General features: G+C 42.8%; 1 protein-coding gene across 3 annotated transcripts in view; it reads left to right on the forward strand.

The window, feature by feature from the left end:
* The window catches only part of ATP9B (ATPase phospholipid transporting 9B (putative)), a 163,639-nt gene that overhangs the window by 59,791 nt on the left and 83,341 nt on the right, over window positions 1–20,507 (forward strand). For all 3 annotated transcript variants that reach the window (XM_040264381.1, XM_040264383.1, XM_040264382.1), the window contains 3 exons: window positions 2,256–2,350; window positions 11,363–11,443; window positions 16,870–16,945. In XM_040264381.1, the coding sequence (XP_040120315.1) occupies window positions 2,256–2,350; window positions 11,363–11,443; window positions 16,870–16,945 (252 nt within the window). The remainder of the gene's footprint in view (window positions 1–2,255; window positions 2,351–11,362; window positions 11,444–16,869; window positions 16,946–20,507) is intronic.

The raw sequence follows: 20,507 nt of genomic DNA on the forward strand, positions 1-20,507 counted from the left end.
TCAATTCTTGGGCGTTCAGCTTTCTTCACAGTCCAACTCTCACATCCATACATGACCACTGGAAAAACCATAGCCTTGACTAGATGGACCTTTGTTGGCAAAGTAATGTCTCTGCTTTTGAATATGCTATCTAGGTTGGTCATAACTTTCCTTCCAAGGAGTAAGCATCTTTTAATTTCATGGCTGCAGTCACCATCTGCAGTGATTTTGGAGCCCCCAAAATAAAAGTCCGACAGTGTTAGGAGGTATTTATTTCCAGATAGCATGCAAATCTTTTATTTAATGCTTCTGTTTTGCTGTAGAGATCACTATTAAAAGCTGACCTGGCATATGGCAGTCTCTTCCTCTTGATAAAAGGGAAAAGGCCATGAGATAACTTATTGATGAAATTAGCTACTGAAGTGGAGAGGATGTGTAGTCAGCCAATAGTTGTCATAGCTTGAGCTCTGTTAAAGGAGCATGTATGCAGTGAGCCGTTCACCAGAGCTGCACTGTGCTGAACTGTGCTGGTCAATAGTATAATTCTACATAAAATTGATGGATAGGAGCAAACACTGCTAGACAGGGGAAGCGGGAGCTCAGAAATATAAATATGAAAAAAGTACAGTGAAAAATAATCTCCATTTTTGCAGATGTTCCAATATAAATTTAGATGTAGGTTACTATAGTGCAGCTTCAGTTATTTGCAGTTTTCCTATCCTGCAGAGAACAAACGTACGTGTAACATTTTTGGTTTATATTTTCTATAATAATCTGAATATGTTTCTTCAAGGCTTTAAAAACTTTGTACTTTGTTCTTAGGTTCACAGAACAGTGAGAAGGAGGTGCAGAGGTTTCTAGTATACTCCCTGCCCCCACAGACGGGTAGCTTCCCTTATTATCAGCATCCCCACCAGACGGGCCGTTTGTTACAATTGGCAGACTCAAACTGGCACGTCACCATCACCAAGCTTCCATCATTTGCATTAAGATTCCCTCTTGGTATAGTACATTCTGTGGGTTTTGGCAAATGTATAAAGACACCCATCCATCATTGTATATAGTATCATACAGAGTATTTTCACCGACCTAAAATCTTCTGTGCTCTGCCTGTTTGCCTCTGCCCCTACTCCATCCTGGGCAACCACTGATCTTTTCAGTGTTTCCATAGTTTTTTCTTTGCTAGAATGTCATGTAATTGGAATCACATAGTATGCAGCCTTTTGAGATTGGTTTCTTTCACTGAGAAACATTTAAAGTTCCTCCATATCTTTTCATGACTTGATAGCTCATTTTATTGTATTGTTGAATTATTCTCCATTATCCACATTTACCACAGTGATCCATTCACTTACCCAAGGACGTCTTGGTTGTTTCCAAGTTTGGCAGTTGTGAATAAAGCTGATATAAAATCTGCATGCAGGATATCGTGGGACATAAGTTCCTCAGCCCTTTTGGATAAATGTCAGGAAGTGCAGTCGCTGGATTGTATGGTAAAATTATGTTTAGCTTTGTAAAAAAACACGAAACTGTCTTCCGAAGTGGCTGCACCATTTTGCATTCCCAGCAACCATGAAAGAGAGTTCATGTTGCTCTGAGTCCCCCAGCACTTCGTGCTGTCAGTGTTCTAGAGTCTGGCCATTCTGATAGGTGTTGAGTGGTGTCTCCTTGTTGTTTTCCCTTTCATTTCCCTTTTGTGATGTGGAGCATCTTTCCATGTGCTTGTTTGCCACCGCTATACCTTTCTACGGAGAAGGCAATGGCACCCCACTCCAGTACTCTTGCCTGGAAAACCCCATGGACGGAGGAACCTGGTGGGCTGCAGTCCGTGGGATTGCGAAGAGTCAGACACGACTGAGCGACTTCACTTTCACTTTTCACTTCCATGCATTGGAGAAGGAAATGGCAACCCACTCCAGTGTTCTTGCCTGGAGAATCCCAGGGACAGAGGAGCCTGGTGGGCTGCCGTCTATGGGGTCTCACAGAGTCGGACACGACTGAAGCGACTTAGCAGCAGCATACCTTTCTAAAATAAAGCACTAATTAATAGTAAACCTTAATAGTCAAGAACACCAAACAGGAGATAATGACCTAAACAGTTAAAGAGCTCTGTCTTTTCAGCAAACTCATTTTGTGAGTCAAATAAGTAGACTGTTAAAGATTTTCCATGGGAAAAATGGGAATCTCTAGATATATCATTTGTGTATCACCACTGTACGATGAATTGTGGCTTTAAGGTACCCATAACTCAGGAGTTTTTCTTCTCTTATTCCAAGGTTCATGTTTTATTCGAACTGATCAACTCGATGGTGAAACTGACTGGAAGCTGAAGGTGGCGGTGAGCTGCACACAGAGGCTGCCCGCTCTGGGGGTGAGCGTTGCTGTCACTACTCCTCAGTTACTGTACGGTCATTTCTGTGCACTTACGTACCAGCTACCTTGATTAATGCATTGATAATGTAAAGAATAATTTCACTACTAAATTCATCGAAAATTATGCCGACATAATTTCTGTGATATCTTAGCACATACCCTGTTTGAGGTGTAGTTTTGAATGTTCTGAGCTTGACTCAGGTTTTCCTTCTTTTCTTTCCCTTTCCTTGTTGTTTCTATTTTTAATCCTCTCATTTGAGTAATCTTTGAAATCGAGACTCCTGGTGGGGGTTAATGAGTCCGTTTTTGGTAACTAACTGACTCCCAGAAGGCCGTTAAGATGCTGCTTTGGGATAATTCAAGGGGGCATCCCCAGCCCTGAACCCAGCCCATCCACTTCAGCTTTTCCCTCTGAGAGTGAAAAGTCCTCCCTGGGGAGGAAGAGGTACAGTGTCCCTGTGTCTGTCAGCTCGTGAGGAGGAGAAAGACAGCTGCAGACTTCCGGTTGGGCCTCTGCTGCCTGCGGATGGACAGGATAGAGGGCACCGTGCTTGTGGATTTCAGCGTGTTCCGTGGTCTCTGAAAGTCCATCTCACGTGCTCAGGATCTCCGAAACTGCTACACATCTTTTTTTTTTTCTTTAAGGAAAATCATAGTCGTGGCCGTTCAGTGTTGTTTTGTGTTGTATGTGCTATTTATTTGAATGAGAGCAGCTTTATCTTAACATGATTTGCTGATATTCATTGGAGAGTAAAGAAAGACTGAGATTGTCTTAAGAGTGACCTTGAAGCCAAGCAGTTGTTTCAGGGAAGGGGATTGAATCCTTTGGATTTGCTCACTGTCCTGAGATGGACTGGCTTTGATGGAAGTAGGGATGGCTCATGGTTCACAGTTAATTCTGTGAATCACCGAGGACTTCCTCATTCTTGTACGTATTGCACTTTGGGGAAACTAAATCTGTGTGACATATGTCAGCCTTGGCAGTATTTTGATTCTTTAGATGCATTCCATCAGCTATATTTTCAGTAGTACCTGCATTGAAATTCCTTCCTCCCTTAGAGTTTGTTGGGTTTCTTGGGTCTGTGGGTTCATGGTTTTCTTCTCTTTCCGTCCTCCTTTCTGCCCAGACTCCTCTCCCTGGGACACGGGTGACAAGTGTGTTAGATTCGAGGTTCCTACCCGTGTCGAGCTTCTGATGCTCACTTCCCAGGGAAGTCCCATGTTGCTTGGTTTTTAAATTCACCAATGTCTAGTTTTCTGTTAAAGACCTTGGAGAAGGAAATGGCAATCCACTCCAGTGTTCTTGCCTGGAGAATCCCAGGGATAGGAGGAGCCTGGTGGGCTGCCGTCTATGGGGTCGCAGAGTCGGACATGATTGAAACGACTTAGCAGCAGCAGCAACAAATTATTTTATTCCAAATACTGTATTTTTAATCTCTGGAACCAGGTTCCATGTGGTCACCAGTGTTTGTTACTGTTTAAGTCCTCTTCTCTCATAATGTGTTCATAGTTTCATTTAACTCTTTCAGCAGTTTGTGATACTTACTTTTTGTTTGTTAATTCCATTGTCTCTGTTATTTCTGAGTATGTTTCTTTTTAAAGACTTTTTCTCCTTGTTACAGGTCACACTTTCCTGCTTCCTTGCATAGCTGATAACTTCTAATTGGGTGCTGAATAATGTAAATACTATGTTTTTCTCTTACTTCGCAACCTATTGATCTTCATTTTCTTAGTTCCATAACTTGTGGATAAACTTGACCTTTCCAAGACTTGTTCTTAAGCTTTGTTGGGGAGGCCTGGCGTCCTCTTTATCATGATGCTAATGTAACCCCACCCCAGGGTCTGCTCCTCCTGGGGTAACCTTGGGCATCCCAGGCTGTTCTGAGGTACCTCTAACTCTGGCCACTCAGACTGTGTCTCTCCCCATCTTTGTGTCATCCCTGGGGCTGGGCAGGAGGCTTCTGGTCACACTCTGCCAGCCATCACTTCCCTCGTCCTCCTCAGTCTGAGGGGGGAGCAGACTCAGGACCAGGCCAGCTGTGGCCTGTCCTTCCCTCCCCCTCCCTCTGTGCTGGTGCCTGCCAACCCCCGCCGGTCCCTGGGCTCTAACCCCCGCTTGGCAGCCTGGCACCGGGTGCAGCACCTCCCCTGGGCGGGAGGCTGGCCTCCCTGGGGCTTGCAGCTGCGTTTTCGTCTCCTGAGGGTCCCAGTCCTGCGACTCTACCAGGAACACTGTGTCCTGTGTCTGAAAAGAGCTGACTCACATGATTTGTTCATCTTACAGTGGGACGACAAGTCCCACACCAGTTGCAATGACCCAGCTTGTAGAAGTTTAATTAATTCTTAGTGAGAAATATGTGTCTTGTGGGCTAACTGAGCTCCATGATATTTAAAATTAAAAGGTGGTCCATCAAGCATAAAGTTTTAACAAGTCCAGAGCAATGGGCCTTTGCTTTTGGAGGGCTTGCTTACTTCAGGAACATACCTGCCAGGAGGACAGGGCACACCCCAGCCATGTCTCCTCTGTCCTGGAAGGCGCTTCATACCCTTGTTCTCAACCACACAGCTTCCTTCACAAACATGTGAGTGAAGCTGGGCACATTTTTCCTGTTAGGATAGGTGTTCAGCAGTATGTTTGGGGGTTATCCTTCTTTTATGTTAGAAAATACGTGTCTCTGAAGGAGTTTTTTAGCTGCATGGTATTTGGCAAATTGTAACCTCTGGGACCAGCCTGGTATTGGTGAATGTGAAAGCTAATGTTTTCGGTATTTCATAGATAATGACAGAGTGCAGAAGTAGGCACAGTGCAGGGGTTTGATCCTTTCGCCAGAATGCTCTCTAGAAGACGACAGTGACAGACCTGTTCATCCCCTGTAAGTTAGTCAGGTGACCCGTCAGCCTCTTCCAGTCTGATGACTGTGAGAGTGGCATCCCATTTAAATATGCTTTTAATCTTTCTGTGAGGTTGAAGATTTCTTACCTAAGGAAGTAGACTTATTGTATTTTTTTGTAAGTCTCTGTTCATGTTGTCTACCCGTTTTCCTGTTGTGTTTTTAAAGAGGTTTTTATATGTAGTTGGCTAATCATTTTTCATTCTTCACTGTTTTAATCTGTTTTAAATATTTTTGTTTATAGTTTCTTTTGTCCATATAAAAGTTAACTATCCTTAAATAAGGTGACCTGATGGAGGAGCCTGGTAGGCTGCAGTCCATGGGGTTGTGGAGAGTCGGAAATGACTGAGTGACTTCACTTTCACTTTTCACTTTCATGCATTGGAGAAGGTAATGGCAACCCACTCCAGTGTTCTTGCCTGGAGAATCCCAGGGACGGCGGAGCCTGGTGGGCTGCCGTCTGTGGGGTCGCACAGAGTCGGACATGACTAAAATGACTTAGCAGCAGCAGCAACAATAGTTTTAAAGTAGTCTCTAAAATGGTTATTATATATAATGTGATAGAAGTGCTAATTATCATTACAGTGACTTTCAAACTGACTTGTATATCTTAAATTTACACAATGTTACATGTCATACATTTCAATAAAAATATTTTTAAAAATCAAATTTCTTGCTTAGACTGTTGCCACTCCATGGTTATAAATGGTTACTTTAAAAATAATTATGCTTTACACATGTACCCTCCAGTCCATCTAGCATTTGTTTTGAGTTGAACTCTGAGTAGGAAGTCAAAAACAACTGCTGGCTAATTGCAGCCGTACTGTTTGCTGACTTGCTCACTATTTTAGCACAATTTTAAGCTTGCCCTGGGAGGTTCTGTTTTAAAGCCTCGACTTCGGTGTCTGAGTGTGCAGACTTCTCCAGACCTTTGCACATCTGTTCTCCCAGACTTTCCTGACTTTTCTCTTTATATCTTTTGCCATATTAATGTGTAAATGTTTTAAATTCTATGTAGGTAAATATTTATACATTTTCTTTTTCGAATGTGGATTTTGTGTTGTGCCCAGAAGGCTGTTCTTCACCCGTGTTTATCATTTTAACCACTGTCAGTGTTTGTCAGCGGTAGTCTCAAAGTGAGAGGCTGGTCATTAGCATTTATTGTCTTGTAATTATTAAAATATTCCCTGCACTAGACCATAGGGAAGGAGGTTCAGTCCTGATGCTAAATCTGTGTGGCTGAAAGATGGTTTTCTGAGTGAGGTCGAGCAGGTTCTTGTCACGGCAGCCTGCAGCTGGGCTGGAGTCTTCTCTGCGCACTCCTCCTCTCTGTGCTCTGCAGCCTCACTTAGACCCCCAGCGTTTCTGTTGGCTTTGCTCTTTCTTTTCTCCGGTGTTGACGAGAGAAGGCTGTGCTGTTGAGCTGTCATTGAAGACGCCCAGCTTTCAGTTCTCGCTGCTTGTTAACAGGGTAGGCCGCCCGAGACAGCCGTGAAGCCTGTTGACCTCAGCCTGTCCGCTGAGCCCTGGAGGCTTCCTGCTGCTGCTTCTCAGCTGCCCTTTCCCTCCTCTGTGTCCTGCCTTCTGTTCCCAGCACACATCCTCAAGTCGTCTCCCCAGGGTTGCAGAGGGGAGATGCCACACCTTGATCCTGTTGGTGTCAAGATGACTGGAGGGTGTCTGTTTGCTGTTAGGCTTGGGGTGGGGGGGCCCACTCCAGAGTGTCTGCCTCTGCATTGCCTTTCCAGGAGTTGGGAGATGCTTGACACCTGGAAGCAGTTGCAGCAGAACATTGGTAGTAGAGTTAATTTGCTAGAGTGTTAAAAAAGAAGTGCAGTGTTAAGGCACTGTATCAGAATTTTTCTGAAAGAAAAGCCAAATAAGCAAGGATGTAGTGGGTGTTACGTAGGTTCCAGGAGCATGGGCCAGCCGTGATGGAGGATGTAGTGGGTGTTACGTAGGTTCCAGGAGCATGGGCCAGCTGTGACGGAGGCTGTAGTGGGTGTTACGTAGGTTCCAGGAGCATGGGTCAGCCGTGACGGAGGCTGTGTGCAGAAGGGCCTGCAGAGTGCTGGCAGAAATGTCCATACATTGATCCTGTTGGTGTCAAGGTGTGTATTTGTATTAAGATGCAGAAAATTGTACACTGTAAGCATGTATAATTTATTGCTTGTAAGTTATGTCTTAAGAAAATGTTTAGAATCCCACTGTGTTGCCTGTATTTTTGAATATTCCCTTGGCTGTGATCACATTCCTGTGCTTTCTATCACATTCAGTATTATAAGGATATTTTCTTCATTTTTATTAGTGACAGATGTATGAATTACAAAATACTTAGAAAGCTAGAGTATACAGTTCATACAGTGCTACTTTTAAAATTTTATGGTTGATACACTTCGATAGTATGTTAAGCATTTGGGTGAGGTAACTGGAAAATGAAAGTATTTTAAGTTTTGATAAATTTAGCTGAATTTGTGATTCAACCATCAATTTAAATATGTAACTTCATGTAATTTGGCATATTAGATATAGACTTTTTTTCATAGGAAGGAAAGCTCTAATTTCATTTTGGACATAGCAAAACAGTTTGGGTTTTCATCTGATAGCTTACGCTACCCGTAACTGCCACTCGTTTGACCTTTCTGTGTCTGGCGTAAAGGATCTGGGAGTGCGCAGTGTCATTTGCTGTTTGTCGCATCAACAGTGGAGTGTTGTGTCCATGGTGACACCAGGAATGGGTAAACTGTGTTAGAGCCCTTCCTGAAAAACCCCCAGGAACAGGCTTTCTAGTTCCATTGTGTCCAGAGCACCTAATGTAATCAGAGAATTGAAACTGAGTCAGAGTGGTATTGCTGGCTGATCCCACCCTGTGATGGCAGGTCTGGCTTCTCACCGCCGTGCGGGCAGGGCTCGGAAGCATGTGGGAAGCACGGTCACAGCAATTTTCAATAAATCATGACTCGCTGATTTATTTCAAAAGATCCATATAGCAGTAAACAATACCATTTACATTTAATTAGTTTTATTGAACGAAAGGCAATTTTATTTGTAATGAACCACATGTTATGATTAAGGATGTATTTTAATGACCTTTAAGTAATGTGAACAAATGTTGCCCTTGACCTAATAGCAGAGGCTTTCCTACATTATTGAAAACTTCAGAATGATTTTTAAATTATCATGAAAAGCTTCGAATGACATTCTCATTATTGTGCCATTATTCAGTCATTTGATGTCTAATATACTAGATGAAATGCACTCCTCTCAGTGTTCTTGTGCATTCAGAAACATGGGGGATGTTGCTAGGCAGTTCTTTATTTCCATGTATCAAAAGATATTCTGTTATATGAAAATGTCACTTTAAAAAAATTACCGTGACAGCGTAGTGCTTAAATGATGGACGTGCTCAGTTACTCAGTTGTGTCTGATTCTTTGCGACCCTACGGACTGAAACCCTCCAGGCTCCTCTGTCCATGAAATTTTCCAGGCAAGAATAATGGAATGGGTTGCCATTTCCTACTCCAGGGGACCTTTCCATCCCAAGGATTGAACCCACATCTCCTGTGTCTCCTGCATTGACAGCCAGATTCTTTATCACTGAGCCACCTGGGAAGCCCCTTGAATGATGAGTGATCCTCAAACTTCCTCAGACTTCCTGGGAAAGATTGAGGGCAGGAGGAGAAGGGAACAACAGAGGATGAGATGGTTGGATGGCATCACCAACTCAATGGACTTGAGTTTGAGCAGACTCCGGGAGATAGTGAAGAACAGGGAAGCCTGGTGTACTGTAGTTCATGGGGTCGCAAGAATTGGACATGACTTAGCGACTGAGCAGCAACAACAAAAAGACTGAAGTATGCATTTAACTAAAAACAATTGTGAGAAGTTAAAGTTGTATCATTTCCGCATTACATTAAGAACCTTGTAATTATACAGACCCATTTATCACAGTCATTTTTGATGCTAAAGCACATTGCAGTCTCTGTGTGCACATATTTTTGTATGTATTTGTAGATGTTCTATATGTAGTATGTCTACATATACCATAAAGTGTTCTGATATTTTATCTGTATTTTAAAGAAATAAAGTGAAAAGCCAGGATTTTTATTTTTCTTCTGTATTAACCATTTTGGTTCCTCACCGTTCCTTCCTAAAGACCTGAGTGTCTACTGAATATTGTTTCCCATCAACCTAGAGAACTTCTGTTAGCATTTCTTGTAGTTTATGTCTGCTAGCAGTGAATTCATATTTTCTTTTATCTCAAAATATTGTAGTTTCACCTGTTTTGTGAAGGAGATTTTTGCTGAATATTGAATTCAGAGTTGACCAGTTCCCCTACCCGCCACAGTACTTTTAAGTATTTTGTTCCATTATGTTCTGCTTTCATTATTTGTGATGAAAAATCAGTCATTATTTTGATAGTTTTTCTCCCTGTATAGACTGTGTCATTTTTCTCTAGGTATTTTTGAGGTTTTTCCTTATATTTGGTTTCTTCTTCAGCTGTGACTTTGTGTCAGGTTTTACTCACCTTTTGGGGGGTTTGCTGAGCCTCCTCAGTCTGCACACATGTGGCTGTCAGCCAGTCTGGCATGGTTTTGGCCTCTGTTTCTCAGAAAGCTTTTCCCGCTCTTTCTCCTGTGCACTCTTCCAGGACCTCACCTGCTGTGCTCAGGGACGCTGCACCCACACTCGCTGTCGCAGTCTCGTCCCTGTGTGTTCTTCAGAGTCACAGTCTCTTGACCTGTCTTCAGGTTCACGAACTCTGTTCTCCATTAAGCCTATCTAATGAGTGAATTTATTTCAATTGTGTTTTTTCAATTCTAGAATTTCCAATTGGTCCTTTTTTGTAAATATGTTTTCTTTTTCTCTGCTGTGGTTTCCTATTTGTTTATTCTTTAAGAGAATGTTTTTCTTTAAAGATTTGGAATGTCCTAATAACTGCTTTGAAATTCTCATCTGGTCTCATTCTAATGTCTGGTCATGTCAGAATTAGTCTTCATTGATTAGATTCTCCTTGAATGTGGATCTTGTATTCTCATTTCTTCCTGTGTCTGGACATTAGGATTGTGTCTTCAACATACTGATACCTTGTAGAGACTCTGAATTCTATAATGTTCTGAAGAGTACTGGGTTTCTTGTTTGGTTTGGTTTGAACTGGTGTTGACTGGACTGAAATCAGACCCCCACCTCGTCTGCCCTGCAGTGGAGAGCCGTGGGGCTCTTTTGCTCCTTCTGGCTGAGCTGGAACCTGCCTGCATGAGGGGCTCGGGACTCAGGCCGAGAGCGCGGGGCTCGCGGCGCCTCCTGGAGCTGCCCTCTGGGGCTTCACCTCCTCTGGAGCTTCAGCATCCTGACCTTTGTTCTTCACGCCTGGAAATCTGTGGTTTTCTGAGTGTTAGCAGCCATGAGGCAAAACAAAATAGAAAACAAAAGCAAAACTTAGAAAAATGGCAGACTGTGTTGAGGGATCCTCCAGATCCCCCCAGTTTTGATGCTTCTCACAGGGGACCCTCAGGGCTCAGCATGTGCGCCTCACTGCCTTGGTTGCTACCATGAAAGGGCCCAGAGTAGTTAGCACGGAGAACAGGCACGGGGTGGCTTTGCAGGAAGATAAGTCGTGTTCAGGAACTGGTCAGGAGGCGCTCTGAATCTTCAGACTTTCAGATAGCATTCCATAGCTCCAGCCCTTCCATTCTGCCCGTTTATCTCAGGCATGGTCCAGGACAGGTCATCCTCTTTGGGGACAGTGGCTTCAGTAATTAGACTGCTGCAGGAGGTGTGTGTACAGGAGGAGTCTTGGGGAGTGGGTCAGGCTCACATTCAAGCTCATGGTCCATGGGGTTAGTGCCAGGTGCTCCCGACCGCTCCCGACACAATCTGCCATGAGGTGTAGCAGTCATCCTTTAAAGTCAAGAGATCCCTGCACTGCTCTTGAGCTTAAAAGTGGTGGTTTCTTTGGGTTCTTTTGCATCACGATTCATAGTATTGGCACACAATTGGTGTAAGAAAATCACCTCTTTTGGTAAATGATATATGAAAAATATTAGTTGGTAACTGAGAACTTTCCAAGTAACTTTGTTTAATTATCATGTAATTAATTCAGATATTCTGTATTCCAGGACCTTTTTTCTATCAATGCTTACGTTTATGCTCAGAAGCCACAACTGGATATTCATAGTTTTGAAGGCACATTTACGAGGGTAAGTTAAATCTTTTGTTAGATGCAAGTATATTCATTGTGTATGTTAAAAACTTTATAGCAAACCTTTATTTTGAAAGTGTAATTAAATCAAGAATCAATTCAAACAAGCTCTGAACTAAAAAGTGAAGACCTAGAGAATATTTCAAGTTCTTAAATTTTCCTATGTCAGATATTTCTTTGAAATACATTAAGTACAGTTTTTCTGTTTTTAGCATATTTACTCTTAATAAGATCCTTCGCGCTTAAAATATTATGAGTCAGTAAAATGAAGTAATTCAGCTATTTCAGGTTTTATTTTGGACAGGATGGTATCCACATCATTCCTTGATTTTCCCTGACTGGTTGGATGGGTGTGTGGGTGTAAGTGCACATCCGTTTTCCTATGTACATACATGTATTTCATTCTGCATTCTTTTCACTGGTGTTTTGGTATAGCTTAAAGTCCCTTCTTCCCTCAATTATTGTTAGGATTTGGTAACTTTTGGATTTAGCACCTTATACTGATGCTACAAATGATTTATAATACTTAAGGGATTTTAATATTTACAATTGTAGTTTATTTTTAGTTGCTGCAATTATTTTTAAAGATTTCTGGTAGTACAACCATCTTTGTCTCACTCTTGGTCACATACAAGGGTTGGTGAACAGTTGTCATCATTTTGAGGAAGCGTGAAATGGCAACCCACTCCAGTAATCTTGCCTAGAAAATCCCATGGGCGGAGGAGACTGCTGTCCATGGGGTCGCAATGAGTCGGACACAACTGAGCGACTTCACTTTCACTTTCCCGCTTTCTTACTAAGGGCATATTGTGTGTCGGGTAATGAGCAGAGTGGGAATGTAGACACGAGGAGGAGGAGATAGGCATGACTATATGCCTTTATTTCTACAAGTGCTGCCGTAAAAGTAGCTGCAGTTTATTCATGGCCTCCCAGCCTCTCCAGAGTGCCCAGGCCAATGGTGAGAGCAGACAGCATCACCTGTAGCTAATGTGTGCAGCGTAAATGTGGGAGAGAGTTCTGAAGACTGCATTTTTCTGTGAGTGGGGAAGAGGTCCAAATGCACGGATAGTGTCAGAGCCCAGACCCTGATTGCATCTGGGCTTTTTGTTGACTTGTGTGAATTACTGCAGGCTCTTAACAGTACAGTTCATTGCCTTCATTTGATGTTCCTACCAAAGTTTTTTTTCACTCATTATTATTTCACTCATTATTTATTATTGTTTCACTCATTATTCACTCATAATTATTTCAAACGTGAGTTTTAGATTATTTCAAATGGAAAAATCTTTGCTTTTGTGTGCATTTTTCAAAAAGGAAAGAAAAAAACCATGATAAGTGTAATTTGTTTTGCAACTGGAGCTTACTTTACCAAAATAACAACTGAACATTTTAAACAGTGGTATCTGCTTATATTCCTTTTTTATAGGATAATGTGTCAATACAAAGGAGAAAATATGTTTCTTTTGACTCAGCCTGTGTAATTTGATAAGAATCAGAGATTGATTAAGGTGTCCTATGGCAATAGACATTCTATATGTCACTGCCCATGCAGAGTTTAAGGCAGACATGCATGCTGTGATTACTATCCATTCCCTTGAAACAATGTCAGGGTTACGTAAATTATGTGCTATATGGCATTTTGTGTTATATAAGTGATTCATGTTATTATTATCGATATCATTAATTTTGCTTATTGTTAAAGGCATAGCTATTCTCTCTGTACTTTGGAGTTTAAAACTGTAGCCAGTTTTGAAATATTAACAGCATCTGTGGTCCTTTAACATCACATTCCCACTTAATCTTTTTTATGCTGCATTTTCTACTGTAATTTCCTTTGTAAACCATAGCACACTTCCCATTGTTCATGTCTTTTTCAATCAAAATACTCTCCTTTTAAAAAGCATGTCCCTATTGTTTGTTAAATAGGGTGCACTATTGAGAAAACAGCTTGAAATTGTAACATTTTGCACTCTCCCTCTCAAGGCAAATTTTATCTTTTCAAACTATATAACATTAAGAGGAAGGAAACCCAGAGAGAAAGTTATTTAGAGATAATTTCTTTCCCATCATCCCAGTCTGTCTTCTGTACTATATGAGATTGGTAAAGAACTATCCTTTACAGTAATTTTCTCAATATTAGAAAAATGTTTAATGTTTAAAGTCCATCATTGTTGTTACAGAATTGAAAGCAAACTTCATAGGCACTGTGTATTCTTCAGCACATAATTGTGTTAGAAACTGACAAAAGCACTCACGTGATTAGAGTTCTGGAAAAGTAATGAGAGAACCAACTTAAATTTTAAAGCTAAATTGTATAGAATTGCAGTTCAGAAAGCTTTATAACAGTGTTACATTTTATTATGCCCTTGTCTGTCTTGGAGTTTCACACAGTGGGAATACTATACTCAAAGATATGCGTGCAGTAATGGTTTTTAACTTTTTATATCAGGGGAACCATAGGGAGAGTTGGAAACTAATACAGTTGTACCCCTTTGTACTTTTTGGTCAGTTGATGGCCAGCTGTGGGCAGGTGGTCTTAAGGAGTCACTAAAAGAAATGAGGTGGCTTAGAGTAACAGCATGCTGCTGCTGCTGCTGCTAAGTTGCTTCAGTCGTGTCCGACTCTGTGCAACCCCATAGACGGCAGCCCACCAGGCTCCCCTGTCCCTGGGATTCTCCAGGCAAGAACACTGGAGTGGGTTGCCATTTCCTTCTCCAATGCATGAAAGTGCAAAGTGAAAGGGAAGTCGCTCAGTTGTGTTCGACTCTTGGCATCCCATGGACTGCAGCCCACCAGGCTCCTCCATCCGTGGGATTTTCCAGGCAAGAGTACTGGAGTGGGGTGCCATTGCCTTCTCCTGCTGCCTCATTATTAGTTCCATCACAAGGATTAGAAACCAGAGGAAGAGGTTCGTGTTTATCTCGTCTTAGATTTATTCTCTTACTGGACAGATGTGACTGCCTGTTCCGTGCTAGGAGTTCACAACATCAAAATCAGTGCCATAGTTACACTGCTCACAGTCTGAAGGGAAACTAAATATGGAAATTGCTAGATACAGTAAAAATAATTCAGAATTCACATTGGAGAGTAGTTTTATATATTTGTCTTATGGCTTAAATGATAACTGTGTGAATCAGCAGTCGGCAGGGTATGTCCTAGTCTGCGCTTACTTTGCCGCGCCATGGCTAGAGTACCTACGCTAGCCTACAGTTAAAGGATGCACCGTGTGGACTGTGTGTGTTTATCAGTGTTAAGATTCTAAGACTATCTCTGTGAATGAATCAGAAGTTGATCATTTCAGTTCAGTCAAAAATTGAAGTACGAAATAGTTACTGTGTAAAGGCCACATCCTCTCTTTCAAGAGTTGATACTAGAAGTTTTTTTGTGAGCTCTAGGATTTTCTGCATATACGATCATAACATCAACAAACAGATAATTTTACATCTTCCTTTCTAAATTGTACCTTCTATTTTTTGTACAGTTGCGCTGGCTGAAACTTCGGGTATTATATCAGTTAGTTGTGGTGAAAGCAGGCATTCTGATCTCAGAGGAAAGGTTTTTAGTATTTCACTGTTTCATATGATACGCATAGTGGGGTTTTCATAATGGCTTTTAATAGGAGGAGGTAGTTCCCTTCTATTCCTAGTTTGTTGAATGTTTTCTGTCAAGAAAGGGTATTGAATTTTGGCAAATGCATTTTCTGCATCAGTTGAGGTGATCATGTGGGGTATTTTTTCCTTCATTCTGTTATTATGATATATTTTCTTGATTGATTTGCATGTTGAACCATCCTTATATTTCAGGAATAAATCTCACTTGGTCATGGAGTATAATCCTTTAATATGCTTCTTAATTTGGTTTTCTGATGTTTTGTGTAGGAGTTTTGTATCATTGTTCAGAGAAGATATTGATGTGTAGTTTACTTTTCTAGGTATTCTCTTTGTTTGGCTTTGATATCAGGGTTGTCCTGCCTTCAATTTTATCAATTGCTTTATAATTGTCTTTCATTAGGAACATGCATGCGTACTAAGTCACTTCATTCATTTCCAATTTTCTGCGACCCCATGGACTGTAACCAGGCAGGTTCCTCTGTCCATGGGATTCTCCAGGCAAGAATACTGGAATGGGTTGCCATGCCCTCTCCAGGGGAACTTCCTGACCCAGGGATTGGACCTGCATTCAAATTAGTTACATCTGTTATCTCTTAGGTCTCCTGCGTTGGCAGGTGGGTTCTTTACCACTGCGCCACCTGGGAAGCCCCATTAGGAACATAATTGTTTTTAATTGTCATATTGCTGTGCCTTATTTAACATTTGATTAATACATAATGTCTCTTGTGAGCCTTCTGTCTGCTCAAACTGCCTTGAATCCCTTTAGTGAATTTTTCATTTTGATCATCGTACTTTTCAGCTCTTGAATTTCTTTTGGTTTCTGTTTGGATTTTCTGTCTCTTCATTCACATTTCTGCTCTGTTCATACTTCGTTTTCTTGACTTTCTCCACATCTTTGTCTTTAAACATCTTTAATAGTTTTCTTTTAAAGTCTTTGTCTAGTATATCTGCCATCAGGTCTTTTTCAGGGATAGTTGATTTATATTTTTCCTTTGAATGGAGCAGGCTTTTCTGTTTCTTATATGCCTTGTTACTTTTTGCTGTTCAACAAGCATTGAATATAATAATGTGGTAACCCTGGAAGTTAAAATCAGGGTTTGCTGGGGTTCTGTGTTTGCTTTTGTTTGTTGTTGTTTGATTGTCAGCTCAGCCTGAGGCGTAAACTTGATATCTTCTTGTGTCTTTTCTGAGCCTTTTCTTGGGCATGTGCCATTGTTTTCTGTTTTTTTTTTTTTGTTTTTTTTTTCCCCCATATATGTAGTTGCTTTTGAATGTCCTGGTCTCTAATATCTGGCTCCCAAAAGGGGAAAAAGAGAAAAATGGTGGGGGTTAACAGAGCACTGGTCCTTGAAGCCCCCTGGAGATCACTTCTCTGGCTGGGGAGTGGTAGCAGCAGTGGCCACCTGCCTCACTGGCTGCATCTCTGCCACCCAACGCGGCATCAGTGCACAGGTTCCCGATCCTGGAGCACAGGGTCCTTTTGTCCACCCTCGCTCCCACAGGCGGCTCCAGAAACACGTGTAGCCTCTGGAACTTGCCACCCTTCACCAGCTCGAGATTCCAAATTAGTTGCATCAGATGGATTCTGTCTCTGAGGTTGTTGTCCATGTGGGGAATCATTCCTGGTGCTTCCTGCTCCACCGTTTAGAAGCCTGTGTAAATTCCTGTCTTTTTGCATATTTTTTCACTGCTTTTTCTCTGCTTGTTAATTGAATGCAGCTGGTGGATTTGTTTTAACACTATGGATATCTGAAGTATGAATAATAAAAAAGTTGCTAATTTGCATTTTTCTTTCTTTTCTCTCCCTGAATAGGAAGACAGTGATCCACCTGTTCATGAAAGTCTCAGCATAGAAAATACATTGTGGGCAAGCACTGTGGTTGCATCAGGTGAGAAAGGAGTTGTGACTTTTAGCTTTAGTTTGCACATGTAGGAGATGCTTTATGTGTTTAAATGACTCCAGACATGTGTGTGTCACAGTGCTTTCATCACAGGGGGACCTCGTGGGCCTGGCCTGACAGTCTGCCTCTCAGATGAGCCCAGAGTCAGGCCCCTATGCGGTCCTCACACTTTGAGGAGAAACTGAGCCACACAGAGGCTGCTCCTTTGTGGGGAGACAGTTCTGACACCTGTTTCATGACTTGTCACTGTGCCTTCAAGAAGGTGGTGCAGCAGAACCAGTCTGGGGTTAGGGGGCAGCTGGTGAGTTTAGAGGGATCTTACACTGCTCATCCATCTAACAGAGAACAAGGGGTCGATGTGGTGGGTTGTCTGTGGGGCGGAAGTATTAGATGAGACAGGGGCCTGACAAGGTGGATCGGATTAGCCCTTTAAGGGCCAGGGTGCAGGTTCTTTCACGTGAAATCGGAGTATGTTGGTATATTTTTAGGGCCTCCCCGGTGGCGCTAGCAGTGAAAATCCACCTGCCAGTGCAGGAGATGCAAGAAATGTGGGGGAAGATCCCCTGGAGGAGGAAATGGCAACCCAGTCTGATGTTTTTGCTAGTTGTCAAACAGGGAGGCATTTACATACGCATTTCATCAAGTGGATTTCTCTGAGAGGTGTGACACTCTGAGTGCCTCCCCCTTTCAGAAGGTGGTTGACCCTGTGGATGGTACCAGGAGGTGGCAGCCGGGAGCTTTAGGGTTCTAGCAGGGAGGATGTAGGACTGTCTGTCCTGTTGTCCATCACCAGTGCAGCCTCCCCCAACACCCGGGGCTTTGTGTGGGGTCTCTGCTCCAGACCAGTGTGTGTGCCAGAGTCCTTACATATCCTGTCCTCAGGAGCTCATGGCAAGAAAGACAAAAAGGAAATGAGACAAAGGCAGTTCCCTGGCAGTCCAGCGGTTAGATGGAGAAGGCAATGGCAAGCCACTCCAGTACTCTTGCCTAGAAAATCCCATGGACAGAGGAGCCTGGTAGGCTGCAGTCCATGGGGTCGCTAAGGGTTGGACACGACTGAGCGACTTTACTTTCACTTTTCACGTTCATGCATTGGAGAAGGAAATGGCAACCCACTCCAGTGTTCTTGCCTGGAGAATCCCAGGGACGGGGGAGCCTGGTGGGCTGCCGTCTATGGGGTCGCACAGAGTCAGACATGACTGAAGCGACTCAGCAGTGGTAAGGACTCAGTGCTTTCACTTCTGGGGCCCAGGTTCGATCCCTGGTTGGGGAACTAAGATATTGCAATCTGCACGGTGCAGCCAAAACAAAAGGAAAAAAAAGAAAATGAGACAAATCACCTGAGCTTTGCTGAATGTCTCAGAAGAGTGCAGGGTGCCCTGAAAACAAACAAGTGAAAAGCTCACCTGTCAGGGTCTGAAAGGCCTCTCTCTGAAAGGTACACGTGAACTAGATTTAAAAACAGACGGATGTGCCCAAAGGAGAGGATGCAGCGAGAGGCTGGAGCCTGACCGCTCAGCACTAACCACCAGGCGGAGGCCTCATGCCGAGGGCACTGCAGGCTGAAGACAGTGGTCCAGGCCTGTGTGCCCAGCACGCGGAGCAGGGCATTCTCTGTGTGTCTGAACGCATGTGTGTGCACACAGGTGACAGGCTGCTCCTACAGGAGAACACCTGTCCCTTTAGAGCAGAGGGGAGGAAGTGTGATAGCAGACAACTCTTCAGGTATTACTTTTTTGTGTCATGATAAATTTTTAGTGAAAAGACAGAGGAAGTAAGGATTGCACACCATGAGAGACCTCAGAGATGCCTCCTGAGTCCCAGGTTCAGGGCTGTGCTCAGATGCCACCACTGTCAGCAGGGTCACGTCCCCAGGCTGTGCGCAGCTGGGCCAGGCTTGGAGTCCAGGCCTTCACCTTCAGCGCTTAGCATGTCGTAGCCTATGGGAAACACTGCAGCATCCACAATTAGGTACCTGGTCACAGATTTTACGTTTCCTGCATCTAAGTGTTGTGTACTATTTTTTTTTTCATTATATTGATATGTATTCTTATAAAGGATCAAGATTGGGTTTACTCGTAAAGATATTTGAAGATTCTCTTTGTTTATAAATCCATTTCATCTTTGTTCCTGCATGTTTGTTAGACTGTTCCCACTGGTCCACAGTCCTAGTGACTTGTGTACGTCTCAAAGAACCGGGCTTGTGGGCCCCAGATAATTCCCTGTGCACACTGTTTCTCTCCTGACCTCACTCCCAGCGTGACCTTGGCAGGTGGTGTAGCTCCCAGTTGTGAACCGTGGCATTGCACACACACATTTAGGTATGTGTGTGTGCATACTACTGCAATTACTGCATAGGTAACCCTTCTTATTAAGGTACAGAATACAGTTGCTGGAGTATTTTTTCTTCTTAGAGACTGTTTAGGTTGTTTAAAACCGTCCATTCCAAAAGTTTAAATAAAGCACATTTCATTTTAATTTCTATTTAGGAATTTTTAAAATGCAAACTTTTTTCATGAATTTGAAATCTTTTAACACATGCTTAACTATTTAAAAGCCTTATTAATGTGAATAATTTTTATTTTATATTACTTAACTCCCATATACTGAAGTATGCTTAAAATACTTTGGACTTCCAGAAATATTATAGGAACTCTTGTTATTCACTTGATTACAAATTGAGAAGGAAAGACCAGAATTTTTAAAAATCTTATTCTTCAAACGTTACATGTCACTACTATACATGAAATAGATAATTAGTAAGATCTATTGTGTAGCACAGAGAATGCTACTCAATAGTCTGTGATGGCTTGTACAGGAAAAGAATCTAGAAAAGAGTAGACAAGTTTTATTGATTATCATTTTGTTTTATTTATCAATATATGTATAACAGATTCACTTTACTGTTCATTTGAAACTAACCCTAACATTGTAAATCATCTATACCCCAATAAAAATTTAAAAAGAGAAAGTGTCAATTGAATTCAAGTTGCTTCCTGGTGGAGTAAACTCAGGTCTTCCTTCCTTGTAGGAACTGAACGTCTGGGAACAAGGACTAAAGTTGACAGACAAACACAAGGACTGAGAGCACCAGAGAGGGACAGATGGACTTCCCAGGGGGCCGTGTTCCTTCCCCTTGTTGGTTCAGAGAGCCAGGAACCCACCATGTTTCAGTGACAGGTGGATGTCAGCATGCGATCATAAGTGGCTGAGCCTGGAAAGAAGAACGAGTCCTCAAGAGCAGGACCGCTGGACTTGTGTGCCAGACGGGGTCCAGGCGGAGCTCTAGAGTAGAACTGCTGGGTGTGTGTGCCAGACGGGGTCCAGGAAGAGCCCCAGAGCCGGACCGCTGGGCATGTGTGCCCAGAGGGGTTCAGGGGAAGTCCCAGAGCAGGACCGCTGGGCGTGTGTGCCCAAACGGGGTCCAGCTGAGCCCCAGAGCAGCATATTGGGCATGTGTGCCAGACAGGGTCCAGCTGAGCCCCAGAGCAGAATATTGGGCATGTGTGCCCTGATGGGGTCCAGCTGAGCCCCAGAGTGGGACCGCTGG

Source organism: Oryx dammah, unplaced genomic scaffold (assembly GCF_014754425.2).
Source record: "Oryx dammah isolate SB20612 unplaced genomic scaffold, SCBI_Odam_1.1 HiC_scaffold_22, whole genome shotgun sequence".
Lineage (NCBI taxonomy): Eukaryota > Metazoa > Chordata > Mammalia > Artiodactyla > Bovidae > Oryx > Oryx dammah.